The 14,035-nt window shown below is 34.2% G+C and overlaps 1 protein-coding gene across 1 annotated transcript; it reads left to right on the forward strand.

The window, feature by feature from the left end:
* Positions 1–2,299: 2,299 nt before the first annotated feature.
* On the forward strand, positions 2,300–8,058 carry LOC110114510 (DNA topoisomerase 2). The gene is made up of 20 exons (XM_020847426.2): positions 2,300–2,588; positions 2,672–2,738; positions 2,840–3,110; positions 3,182–3,381; positions 3,504–3,713; positions 3,806–3,919; positions 4,012–4,122; positions 4,218–4,382; positions 4,467–4,652; positions 4,735–4,890; positions 4,990–5,123; positions 5,275–5,443; positions 5,531–5,719; positions 5,801–5,987; positions 6,059–6,108; positions 6,190–6,615; positions 6,726–6,885; positions 6,968–7,029; positions 7,123–7,216; positions 7,288–8,058. The coding sequence occupies exons 1-20, from the start codon at positions 2,311–2,313 to the stop codon at positions 7,863–7,865; spliced, it is 3,807 nt and encodes a 1,268-aa protein (XP_020703085.1). The 5' UTR covers positions 2,300–2,310; the 3' UTR covers positions 7,866–8,058.
* The last annotated feature ends 5,977 nt before the right edge of the window (positions 8,059–14,035 follow it).

The following is a 14,035-nucleotide window of genomic DNA, read 5'->3' on the forward strand; positions in this document are numbered from 1 at the left end:
AAAACAAACGAAGCCTGAATCTTTATGATTTGTTTTTTTTTTTACATTTTTTTTTGCTATTTTTGTGACTTTTTCTCCTCTAAAATTGAAAATATTTATAGATGTATGAACTTGGCAACTCTAATATTACAAAATTTGCAAAAGATTTGTGGACTAGCTACCAATGTTAGTCTTATCGTTACAGTGACAAAATTTGCAAAAGATTATTTTGGGCTAAATTTTTCTTAGAAAATATCCCTTTTAAGCTATATCAATTTTCTCCGTTATGTCAATTAAAAATTAAATTCTCATTCAAATCTAATAAACAAAGGTCATTTCTAATAATTCTTATCAATTCTTTTTAAATCTACCTCTAATTATCCTCATACATTTCTTAATGCATTTGCTCTACTAACTAGGTCAATAGAAAGCCGACGCTTTAATTGTCATCAATGCTGATATAATTTTCATTATTTTAAATAAAAACTTAATCTTTTCTCTCTCATTAATTATATGTAGACAAAATAGTCAGAAAAAAGATATTATTATAATTTTGCCAAATTATACACATCATTTTACTTCTCTAACACATGTCGATTAAAGGCAAATTTAAAAAAAGAAGCAAATTTTTAATTTAATTAAGTAGAAGAAGCATGTTTAGTAGATAATTTAAAAAGGAGCAAATACGTAAAATCATTATTGCACACTAGATATATCTATATGAATAACTAATATAGCATGAATTAAAGAAATGAATATATATTTATTGTAATATTATAACTACTTATTTAAATTTATATTTTATACTAAATTTTAAGAGTATACATTTTAAATATCTTGGATCTATTGTTCAAAGTGATGATGAAATATATGAAGATATTATCAGTAGAATTTAAGCTGGATGATTGAAGTGGAGGAATGTATCGAGCTTGTTGTGTGATAGAAAAGTCCCTCTCAAACTTAAGTGAAAATTCTATAAGATGCTGGTGAGACCTGCTCTATGGTGCAAAATATTGACCATTAAAAGAGAAGCTTAATATTAAGTTAAGTGTTGTATAGATGAGGATGCTCACTCAGGTGGATGAGTGGATTTACCCTTAAAGACAATATACGAAATGAGCATATACTATATATTCCTTATTAATATAAATTTATATTTTAGTAACAATAAACAAAATAATAATATACAAGTCAAGATTAATTAATTATTAATAATATTCCAAAACATTTTCTAATAATATTACAACTCAATTTCTTAATTCATCATTTATTAAATAATTGTATAAATGTAATATAATTTATACTATATATTCCTTATTTATTCTTTAATAGATTATTGTTGTAAGTATATATATTAGGCAATTGTCAAAGAATCAGCTTCTTTCTTTTTTTTTTAGTAATTTGAGTTCTTGTGAATTCTTGGTTAGTTCTGAGGATATCTGCCTGTTGGGTTAGGATTTGTGATCTCAGTCGTCTTGAGATTTCTTTTATGAGACTTTAATAGAACGATGATTCACCCTCTGGGTTAGGGTTTATGCTAATCATCTTCTTGAGACGTTCTCTTATTAGGGTATCGGAGAACGTTGATATGAAGATGGTTCCCGCTTTCAGATTTTGGGAGTTAGGCTTTAGATATTGCTGAATATGCAGCTCTGTATTATTACTTCCCTTGTTTTATAAATTTTGGCAAGATTACAAATACTTTTCAATTCATTCCATATGAATTGGAGGAGCAGAAAGCCTTCCATAGAAAGACAAAATTTCATTTTCTTGGGCGATTGAGAAAAGAGAAAAGAAGCAATCACAATATACAAATGTAGAGGCGATGCAAAACTAAAGCAAATTTATGGATTGCAGGATTGTAGCAATCAAATGGAGGGAACAAGGTTAGATAAAAATGTGTCAGTTATCTTTGAATTAATAATTTTGGCATGTGCTGATCATCGAATGTGCTAAAATTCCCCTCCGGGAATTAAGAAATCAATCATATATATTAAGAATCCGTTTCATGATAGCCCTAAATTATGTTTGATTTGAATCCGTGAAGTTCTGCTGAAATTGAAATGTATAGCTGTTTGCTTTGCTTTTATATGAAATATGGTGTTATTTAGATTTCGTTTTGTTTGATTTTATGTAATTTACTGCAAGGAGTGCCGCGGTAAAACCCTAAATCTATTTATATCAAATTCAGGACCTTAGCTTTGTAACAATGCTGATCTTTGTCATAAATAAATTACCAAGATTTACACTCCAAGTACTGGTTCAGGATGCTAATTCTTTCTCATGATATTCTTACAAATGAGTTCTCCAATATAGGTGTTCACCGGAAACATGGGAACCAAATCCCAGCCCTCCATTACCAAATGCAAGGAAGGAGAGAATTGGACTAAGGTTACGTTCAAGCCGGACCTGCTGAAGTTCAATATGGACCATCTTGAAGAAGATGTGGTTGCACTGATGAAAAAGAGGGTTGTTGATCTAGCTGGAACATTGGGTAAGACCGTGAAGGTTGAGTTGAACGGGAAACGATTACCTGTTAAAACTTTTGCTGATTACGTGAACCTCTACCTCCAATCTGCTTCCAAATCTAGACCCGAGCCCCTTCCAAGGTTTGAAAATATCTAAGAATTTCATTTGCGGTTAAATTCTTCTCAACTTAAACAAGATCAGAATTTTGTGTAATTTGATTTAGGATTGCTGAGAAAGTCAATGATCGGTGGGAGATATGTGTAAGCCTCACTGATGGGCAGTTTCAACAGGTTTCTTGAAAGAACACTTAATGAACTTTAAATGCCTGTTTATCAATTGTAGTAACATAAGTTCAATAGATCATGATTTTGTTTTGGTTTCCATTCACCAGGTGAGCTTTGTTAATTCCATTAACACTATTAAGGGAGGGACACACGTTGAGTATGTCACCAGCCAAATTGCTAGTCATGTGATGAGCATTGTGAACAAAAAGAATAAGAATGCAAACCTCAGGCCGCATAATGTGAAGAATCATCTTTGGGTCTTTGTCAATTGCCTCATTGACAACCCTGCATTTGACTCGCAAACTAAGGAAACATTGACCACTCGTCAAGGAAGTTTCGGGTCAAAGTGCGATCTTTCACAAGAATTTCTCAAGAAGGGTAATTGTTCATATTGCGATGTTAAATTATCTGGTTCAGCACTTAATGAAGTTAAATTTCTCTTTTTGCAGTGGCTAAATCAGGAATTGTGGAAAGTCTTCTCTCATGGGCTGATTTCAAGCAGAATAAGGAATTGAAGAAGACAGATGGAACAAAAAGGCAGAAAATCTCTGGCATTGTGAAGCTCGATGACGCTAATGATGCTGGAGGAAAGAATTCAGAGAAATGCACATTGATCTTGACTGAAGGAGATTCAGCCAAGGCTCTTGCTGTATGTGTTTCATGTTTATTAAACCAATTGAAATTATGATCCTCTTTTATGAGAGAAATTGTCCTCATAGGCTAGTATTTTTCAGGGAAAATTATCTCATTTCTCTGTCTTACCTGTAACAGATGGCTGGTATCTCAGTTGTTGGCCGAAACAATTATGGCGTTTTTCCTCTGAGAGGTAAATTGCTCAATGTTCGAGAAGCAAGTCATAAGCAGATAATGGAGAATGCTGAAATCCAGAATATAAAGCAAATTCTAGGGTTGCAGCAAGGGAAACAGTATGAAAGTGTCAAGGGTTTACGTTATGGTCATCTCATGATAATGACAGATCAGGTTCCACATGAACTCATAATTTATGCCTTCTGTCTGCAGATATGTGAATGCTTTAACATTTCTAACCTATCATTCTTGTTTTGCAATTTCAGGATCATGATGGCTCTCACATTAAGGGGCTCTTGATTAACTTCATACACTCATTTTGGCCTTCTCTGCTTAAAATTCCCTCGTTCTTGGTAGAGTTCATAACACCAATTGTGAAGGTTAGCCTATACATTTTATAAAAATCTGATTTGGAGCTTTGAAATGTGAAAAAAAAAATGATATTGCTACATTTTTATTTTTGATATTTCAGGCAACTTACAGAACAGGAAAGGTCTTGTCTTTTTACACTATGCCTGAGTATGAATCTTGGAAAGAAAGTTTGCGTGGCAATGCAAGTGGCTGGTCTATAAAGTACTATAAGGTCTGCATTTCCAAGCGTCGTTAATCTGTAATCCTGTACGTACTGTCATAGAAATTTATACAGTTTGTAATGGTTTCTACTTATAATGGTCATAGGGGTTGGGAACTAGCACATCCAAAGAAGGAAAGGAGTACTTCCAAGATCTTCAAAAGCACAAGAAAGATTTTGTATGGTTTGATGAACAGGACGGAGAAGCTATAGAGCTTGCATTCAGCAAAAAGAAAATTGAAGCCAGGAAAAATTGGCTGCGGCAATTTGAAGTAATAGGAGATAGTCTTTCTTTGCCATTACCAAAAAACTTTTAACTTTCTCAGACCTTGAAATTTACTTTCCTATAACTGCAGCCTGGAACTTACCTGGATCAGAACGAAAAACTTATTAGCTATAGTGACTTTGTCAACAAGGAGCTGATATTATTCTCCATGGCAGACTTGCAACGGTCTATTCCATCCATGCTTGATGGTTTAAAACCTGGCCAAAGAAAGATTCTATTTTGCTCCTTCAAAAGGAACTTTGTCAAGGAAGCAAAGGTCAGAAAACAGAACAGTTAAGTAAATATGGTTTATTCATATTCAAATTCATTCAAGTTGACTAAATCTCAACTATTTGCAGATTTCTCAATTTTCCGGTTATGTTTCTGAGCATTCAGCTTACCATCATGGCGAACAAAGTCTTGCCAGTACTATAATTGGAATGGCCCAAGATTTCGTAGGTAGCAATAATATCAATCTTCTGCAGCCAAATGGGCAATTTGGAACTCGGCACCAAGTATAAAACTTCATCAGATGGTTCATATATTTTATCTATGTTATTTTTAGTTTATTATATAAATTTTGATATATTCTTTTCTCTTGTATATGCATTCAGGGAGGCAAGGACCATGCTAGTGCCAGGTATATTTACACGAAGTTGTCACCCATGACCAGGTTCTTGTTTCCCAAGGAAGATGATCTTATTCTTGACTATATGAGTGAGGATGGGCAATCAATTGAACCCGCCTGGTATTTATTTATTTATTATCAATTGATTTGTCATAGGCTTATGCTTCGTTTGGGGCGGCTTTTTTTATAGTTCAAAAATCAAATTTTTTGAAACTTAAAAATTGCTTTATGAAGCAATAAGATTATTATTGAAACTACAATTAACCTGCAGGTATGTTCCAATTATTCCCATGGTCTTAGTAAATGGGAGTGAGGGAATTGGTACTGGTTGGAGCTCTTACATTCCTAATTATAATCCAAGAGATATTGTAAAAAATGTAAGGCGTTTGCTTAATGATGAGCCAATGTTGCCAATGGATCCATGGTATCGCGGTTTCAAGGTAAAGATGACATTTTTTCATAAGCATAAGTTGAGGTTTTCTTCAGAAAATATCTAGAATGACATTTTTTTCTCCTAATACAATCAGGGCCTAATTGAGAAAACAGCAGTGAAGGAAGCTGGCGCTACCTACACTGTCACTGGCATCATAGAGGAGAGTGACAGCAACACTTTAACAATAACTGAGCTTCCAGTTCGAAGATGGACTCAGGACTACAAGGAATTTCTGGAATCATTGGTGACAGGAACTGATAAAGTTAAGGACCCATTTATTAAGGTAAAAAAAAACTAGTTCAGATATGTTGAATCATTTTGGATGAGCATCATTATGCCTTGCTAAGCAATACTGATCTTGTAGGACTATAGAGAATACAATGATGACACCACTGTGCATTTTGAGGTTACATTGTCCGAGCAGAACTTGATAATGGCAAAGCAAGAGGGACTTGAGAAAAAGTTTAAACTTTCTACTACTATCAGCACTAGCAATATGCATCTTTTTGACCACAAGGGAGTCATTAAGAAATATGATACACCAGAACAAAGTGAGTATTTATCCTCATGGTATGTCATTTTATGTGCTATAAATGTTCCTAACTCTTAATCAACTTTACAGTTCTTGAGGAGTTTTTCCATCTAAGGATTACATATTATGAGAAAAGGAAGGTAAGATGACATTGAATAATTTAACAACTCAATAAAGGATTTCACATGCAAATGAGAACAATTTGTGCCAAATTTGTGCAGAAAGCTTTGCTGGATAATCTTGAGTTGGACCTGTTAAAGCTGGACAACAAAGTCAGGTTCATTCTTGGTGTTGTTAAAGGTCAGATCATAGTTAACAACAGGAAGAGGGCAGAATTGTTCCTTGAGCTACAAGAGAAAGGGTTCACTCCATTCCCAAAGAAAACTAAGGGCGTTGATGTAGCTATAGCTGGAGCCACACCAGAAACTGAAGAATCCGAGGAGACTACAGAAGTTGCTAAAGGTGGAGTGAAGCCGAGTGATTATGACTACCTACTCTCCATGGCTATAGGAACCTTGACCTGGGAAAAGGTTCAGGAACTTTGCGCTGAGAAGGAGAAATTTGAAAATGATGTGAAGGAATTGAGGGGTTCCACACCTAGTTCACTATGGATCAAAGATTTAGATGCTCTAGATAAAGAGCTAGATGTGAGTCCTTCCCCAATGCTTTCAAATCCTTTACCATGTCTTTATTTATTCCTATATTACTATTTAGGTCGTCTTATTCTACCCCATGATATTTCCTGCATCTTGAGCAGAACTTAGAAAGACAAGATGCTGAAGCTGAAGTAATGAGGAAAAAAATCAAGGCAAAAGCAGGTAATGGTGGTGCTGCAGCTGCTAAACAAGCACCAAAGAAGCCAAGAAAGAATAACACGAAGCCTTCAGCAGCTACTGAACCAATTGCAATTGATTCTGGTATTACTTTACAAATACCGTCTCTTGTATTATCAAGTTATCTCATGGTTTATCTTAGTAACGTTGGAATACCTAATTGCAGAAACTGTTCAAGAGGTAACTAAGAATAAACCTAAAGGACGCCAAAATAAATCCAAATCTCAGGTTTGTTCCTAGTAGTAATTTCTTTCTCTCTTGTATGATATGTCGTTCACTACTCCTATGAGCTAAACTACACATTACATGTCATTTTTCAAGCCTGTTTCTGTTGAAAGCGATGAAGATGAAGATTTAATTGCTCTCAAAGAAAGACTGGAAGCATACAATCTTGATTCTTCCCCAGAAAGGCTTGGTATGATCTCTTGGCTCACGGTACTCAAACATTGTTATCAAGAAAAGCCTAAAATTCTAATTTTTTTACAGCCATGGAGACTGAAACTATGCCAGAGGCTGCTGCAGCTAAAGAAGGACCAAAGAAGAGAGCTGCGGCTGCAAGGAAGGCCATGACAGTTGTGTCTGATGAGGATACCGATGATGAAGATTTTGAAAACAGCAAGGTCCCTAAAGGGAAGAAAGGAGCTGGTGGAGGAAGAAAGCCAGCAAATGCTACGAAGGCCAAAGCAACGATCGCAGCGAAGAAAAGAGAGGGACAGATCAAACCAATATTGGCACAGAAGCTCATTTCTGAACTTTTGCCGCCTGCAACAAATGCTGTCGACTCTCCAGAGAAGAAAGTGAGGAAGATTAGGCCATCTCCCTTCAACAAGAAAAGCGGCTCTTTCTTAGACAAGTCTGGAATCAATGGTAGCAGCAGCGAAAATTCTTCTCTTGGAGCTTCTGATGAAGCACAGCGTGAGGATTCTGCTGCAAAGGCGAGGCCGAAGAGGGAGAACAGAACCAGAGCTGTGTATGTAGAGAGTAGTGAGAGTGCATCAGAAGATGATGAAGAGGACGAGGTCTTATCGGAATATTCCAACTTCGAGGAGGAAGATGACGATTAGAGTCACGAGGTAGTTTTGATCATTGTCTTCTAATGAATTTTAAATTTCGTGGAGCAAGAATAGGGACATTTTAACGGCTATATATTGTGCCGATTGCTAATATGTGATTTTTAATTTTTTATCTGTTAATTAGCTGAATTTCTAAGCTGGCTGTTAACAAACTTTAACAATTTAAATTCTTTATATTCTCCAACTGGTTAGTTATAGATAATACTCAGTTACTCACCAAAGTTAAAATTATTTTTGGCACAGATTTCATGTGCTCATTTTTGTTAATTACATTTTTAGTTATTGGATTCAAAAGAATACTTGCATGAAAAATTGTTTCCTCTAAAATGAATTAAGTGATAGTGAATTTAAATAAAATTCTTGCATTTTATGCTCTGATTTACTTTTTTTTTGCTTATGTTGCTTCTAATAATAGATTTCACATATTTATCAACAATAATATTCATGCATGTTTAAAAAGATTAAATTCTCTCACTAAGGGGAGGGGTGCATTTAGATAGATCTACAAATAAACAAATTTAATTAATGAAAAATTCAATGCTTCTACAAGCATCATTGACATTCATTTATTTAGATTGTTGAATAAATTTGAGCACAATTTTAAAAGCTTGGTATATTAATGATTAAGCTTGAGTACAAATGTGAGAATGTGAAAAAATAAAATGTGTTTGAACTAGAGCAGGGCAATGTTGAACATTGCGGCGCCAAAATTTGCTTGAATGATGCTTGATGCTCTGTTATGTAGTAATTTTTGATTTGACGTGCAACACAGGCACTGTGGTTTTAGGCCACTAATTGAGTTTTTATTTATATTTAATCCTAAGCCTAAGCACTAAAACCCACCCAACCATCTCCATTTGTGTGACTTGTTGAGGAAGAAAGAGATAAAAGGGAAGAGAAAGAAGAGAGGGAGCGGATAAAAGGGCATCTGGGTTATTTTCATTCTTAAAAAATATTCAGAGATTTTACATAATTGTCGTAAGTAAATGAAATCTACTTTTTGTTTTTAATGATTTTGAGTTTGATGGATTTATTCTCCCAAATCGATACACAATATTTTGTCCTAATTCATCATATTTTTACCGCATAACTTTTTGTTTATAATAGATATATATTGTATAAATATTTTGACAATAGTATTATTAAAATTTATCGGGTAAATTAAAAATAATGATTTTTTTAAAATTTTACAGTGAATAGACAAAATATGTAATAAGAATGGCTAACAAATATGATCCAAATACCTTTTTTCCCCCTCTCTTCTTCCCCTCTTTCAATTTCTTCTTGGCCAAGCAACCTACTGAGAGAGTCTTTGGGGTCATGTAGTATATATATAGAGAGAGATGGTAGAGGTCAACTAGAGAGCCAATGGTGATGATTGAATGGAGGTTTAACGATGATCATCAGCTATAAGTCTAGCAATGGTGGTCCGGTGGCAAGGACTTATTAATAATGTTGCTGAGGTGGAGCTCCAGGATTTTTCAAGCCTCATAGTTCTCTCCTTCTTCATCCTCCTTATCTTCTTCCCCTCTTTATGTGAAGAATGTTGTCTATTTATAGTTTTTAAGACGTGGCATGCTCTATAAATATGAAGAAAATTCAGGGCAATTTTAGAGTGTTTCATCGATGACCCTACTGATTCCCTTGATTTATAGAATATTTATTGAACATTTAAGTGCTTTAGTGATGACTGAAGTGAGTGATATTGGGCTCTTTGGATTGGTCTCGTCAAGTTGCTCGATTTGACTGTAAGAATTTAATATTTTAATATTATGTAGTCATCCAATTAATGCTTTGAAGAAATCAAATAAGCCTTGGTCCTTTGATTTGAGCCCATTTGGGGTAGGATTTGACTGAATTTGGTGTCATTGGGTTCATATCCTTGAGATGTTCAATTTGTATATAAGTTTGATGAAATAAGAGTTTGGAAGGTTTAAAATTTAATTTTGAAATCTCCAATTTAGATTTGGATCGAGATTCATACACGTTGAAGATGATTTTTCTAGATATATAAATTATTAAAGGTATATTAATTAAAAAGGCGTGTCAAAATAAGTTTTCGTGTCATGTTTAGGTCCAACTGAAAATTGACCTGCCTTTAACCTGCCTAATCCAAACCTGACCCAATTTATAAAACATGTTTGATTCCCAGACTCAAACCTGACCCGGCATGCCAACCCGCAAAGCCACCTAGATAGCAGGCGAAAGCGTGTGCAGGGAATAAGGTAAGAGCTGTGTGGGCCAGGCCGGTGAGGGCATATGTATGCTAGCGTGGCTGTATACATGGAGAACGTGGGCGAGCTCGGGTGTGGAATGTCGGGAGCAGCTGCGATAGCGGGATCATCACAGATCGACAATATTACGAGCCCGTTCTCTCGAGTGATGGTATTGGAGGTTAGAGTGAGGGCACGGTTGGCTCGATTGCTCAAGAGTCCGGTTCATTTTGGGAGTTCAGGTGTGCGGGATCCGAGTCATTCTGAGTTGATTCAAGATTTTTTGGGTCAACTCGAACCCGACCTAATTTTAGGAAGAGGTCCGGAAATCAAACCTGAACCTAACCCATTTGACAAACATGTGTATACCCGAACCTTAAATTTTTTTAAGTCGGGTCCAAATGGGTTTTGGGTCGGGTCTGTCACACCCCAGTTTGGCCTACTCCTTAACAGTCAATCTGGAGTATAACAGAAAATGAAAATCTAAATCGATTCCTTTTTATTAACACCTATTATGAGCCACTACTTTTAGAATAGAGTGAGAAAAAGATATTATTTAGCCTCTCATAACTATCCAACCTATCTAATTTCATAACTAATAATGTGAAGCATATATGGTCCCTTAAAGAATATCAAATATAATTGAAGTAAATATAAAGCTCAACTAAAACTTTTAAAATTTACTCACATAACTAAAAGTTTGTACACATAGCATTCAAATATCATTTTAGATCATGTTTACACCCGAAATGTATTTATATCAAAAGAATGGTCACCTCTTTTTACTGTCTCAAAGGCTCATTCCCCTTCCATATAGTATAACCACTGCTAATGAGGTAGGCTCAATGAAATACACAAGCAATTTATAAAAAATAATAATAAATACTTAAGAAATGCTTAAAAATATAAACATAATTAAAACACATTGATATGTCATATTGAGCCTAAAAGTGCTTATAAGCAATATTAATCATCTTGTCAAAATTGTTCAATACATTTAAACAAGTCATATGATGACAATAAGTTTTTGAACCTTTTTAGCATTCCATTTCAAGTTTGGGTCCAACTTTTCAACTTTTAAAATGAAAGTTGTTATCTAATTCAGGGTTGAGTCAAATTTTCCAACTTCTAGAATTGATGGTGTAGCCTTATCTCATCGCGTCTTTCGTCTTTACTTGTGCAGGCATATCCCTCATATATAACTTATTTCACTTTCTATATAGTCATCTTTTTTAGTCATAATGACATATGCTTTGATGACATAATTGCGTTTTAGCTGCCCTTTTGCTACCCTTTAGCTGCGCTTTTACTGTCCTTTTTCCTGTTGTGCTTTTGCTGTATTTTTACTATATAAATTTGTCCATATTCATTCAAAATAAATTAAAATAAATTGAAATACATGCGGCCGTAAGCATAATAAAGATCAAGTGCAATAATAAAAACATTTGCTAATTTTTATAATCTCGTTTGGGTATCTCATCTTGCTAGGAATTTATTCTCCTAGACTTTGTCTTCCTTTCCTCTTGTATATAATCTCAATTGCACTCTTTCTCATTCCATAAAGTCCTTTTCCTTTCCTTCTAAGTCCTCTTTTTTAATATTTTCTGCTACTAGTTTAGCCTTAACCTGTTTTTAACTAACATCAACAAATAATAGTACTTCCCATATTATTTCTTGAATTTAATTACAACACCAAAAGTAGTAGTCCTACTTAGATTAAACAACAATCTTCACTTGATTTCAACCAAATAAAATTTTCAATCACCAACTAAAATATTTTCTTAATTTACCTTACCTTAATTTGCTGGAAAATATTTTTGGAATTCGTCCCATAGCATTTTATGGCCTCAAGCTCCTTCGCACACTAAGTGAGTTGATGGAAAATGGGAGAAGAATGCTAATGCTGCATTACTGAGAGAAATTTCAGCCCACCATAGGATTTATGCTTTTTATTCATATTATTTTTATATTTTAATCTCTATCACTTTTCCCACTACATGCTTCCCAAAAATTTCGAGCCGTAGGATCTAATCCAGCCAATTCATGGCGTGGTTAGTGGAATGTAGAAGCTCTAGTGGAAATAAAGTACGTATTGTGACATATGTAACAGTTATAATTATACTAATTATGCATATACAATTAACTTCATAAGTAACATATGCTTCAATTAACATAAAAAGAAAATTTAAACTTGCCTTAACTTGAATTTTTTGGGCATTATAGGGTCAAATATTGATACCCCTAATAGTAAGTCTAAGAATAGTTTATGACAAAAACGATAATCATGTAATCTATGCGACAAAATAGATTCTATTATAAAGTTCTATTATAATTATGTTATAGTAAGTTATATTATATTTTACTTACTTACTAACTATTTCATCAATAATATATTCTTTATTTAATATTTCTTATTTATATTAAATGTATGTTGAATATGTTTAATAAACTGCTTGTTAAATAAATTAAATCTTTTCTTATTAATATTAAAATTTTGCTTCACCAAATAACTTTGTATTATATTACTTTTGATTATAACAAATAGATTCAATTTTCTACTAATTAGACTATATTTAAACTATTAAAATCAAATATATGATTGATTTGATTTGATATGTCACCAAAAATCATCTCAAGCATGAATCTTGATTCATATATGAGTTTGAAACTTCCAAAATTAATTTTAGGCCAAACTCCGATTTCAATAAAGTAATAGTCAAATTGATCATCTGAAACGGACATACCCAACAACCCAAAATCGGTTCAATCTGAGTCTAAATGAGCCCAAAGAATACTTTGGAAGCATAAATCATTAATTACATAACCAAATGATATCCAAATATAGCATGCTTGGTACAGTCAAGTGGCTCAACGAGAAGAATCCAATGAGCCCAAGAATGCTTAATTATAACACCGTTGAAGCACTTAAAATGTTTGATGAATGCTCTTTGATTGAGGGAATCAATATAAGTCATCTGATGGAGCACTTCAAGTTTGTTCTAGCTAGATCCTCTCAAAAATTTATAAATAGACCCCTTACTTCTCACATGAGAGAGACTTTTGGAGGGGGCTTAGACCTTGGGTAGACTAAGATCACCCTAAGGCTTGAAGAATACCATAGCTCTACCCAGGCACCATTGCCTATGAACCCTTGCAGCTTTGTTTTTGCTGCTAAACCTTCGCCGAACCATCGCTGTCGGACATCCATCTGACCACCATCGTCGTATAATATTCATTCTCAGAAATATAGGTAATTATTTGCTCATAATTATATTTTAAAGTGATGGGGTAACTGTAAATATAATCTTATTTAGTTGAATGTATTGTAGAGGAATGAAGGAAGGCGGGCCGAGACTAAGGAAAGCTAGGAGTCAAATAAATTTTTCTTTGCGAGCGCTTTGGTGTAGAGTTTTGGCAGTCTAACACTGTACTCTCAGGAAAAATGAAAAAAAAAAAAAAAAAAAAAGGTTTTTGATGAAAGTGTTATGACCTGGTGGTATTGTAATGGTGCTAGGAATGGAACCTAAGAAGTTTGAGAGAGTTGAGAGTTTTGTTGGTGGCACTGCGGCATAATTTTGCAGTTCTTATTTAAATATATCTTGTTGGAAATATTAAAATCTAGACTATTATAAACAATTATTTGAGGAATAGAATGGAATTTATAGTTTGTGCACTCTAAATGTTTATTTAGATATTATTGATGATTAGCTAGAATATCCAATTAGGAAAAAAGAATTCTTAGAAGTATAGGAAAGTATGTTCACATTTCTCCATTTAGATCTTGGGGCGTTACACGTTGGGTCTCCACTCAACCTCCATCATATGCCTACTACAGTCTTTTGACCTCAATCTCCCAACTACGATCCCTCCAATCTCTTTCACATGATAATGTTCCCTTCGACCTCAGTTGCTCGACTATGATCTCTTTGAATTCCATCGCATAATTAT

The sequence above is a fragment of the Dendrobium catenatum genome, unplaced genomic scaffold (assembly GCF_001605985.2).
Source record: "Dendrobium catenatum unplaced genomic scaffold, ASM160598v2 fragScaff_scaffold_1608, whole genome shotgun sequence".
Lineage (NCBI taxonomy): Eukaryota > Viridiplantae > Streptophyta > Magnoliopsida > Asparagales > Orchidaceae > Dendrobium > Dendrobium catenatum.

Excerpts from the sequence above, each read along its gene's own strand:
- LOC110114510 (XM_020847426.2), top strand. The coding sequence starts at position 2,311 with ATGGGAACCAAATCCCAGCCCTCCATTACCAAATGCAAGGAAGGAGAG. Across the intron at positions 2,589-2,671 it reads AGACCCGAGCCCCTTCCAAG|GATTGCTGAGAAAGTCAATG; the intron begins GTTTGAAAATAT and ends AATTTGATTTAG. Across the intron at positions 6,109-6,189 it reads CATATTATGAGAAAAGGAAG|AAAGCTTTGCTGGATAATCT; the intron begins GTAAGATGACAT and ends AAATTTGTGCAG.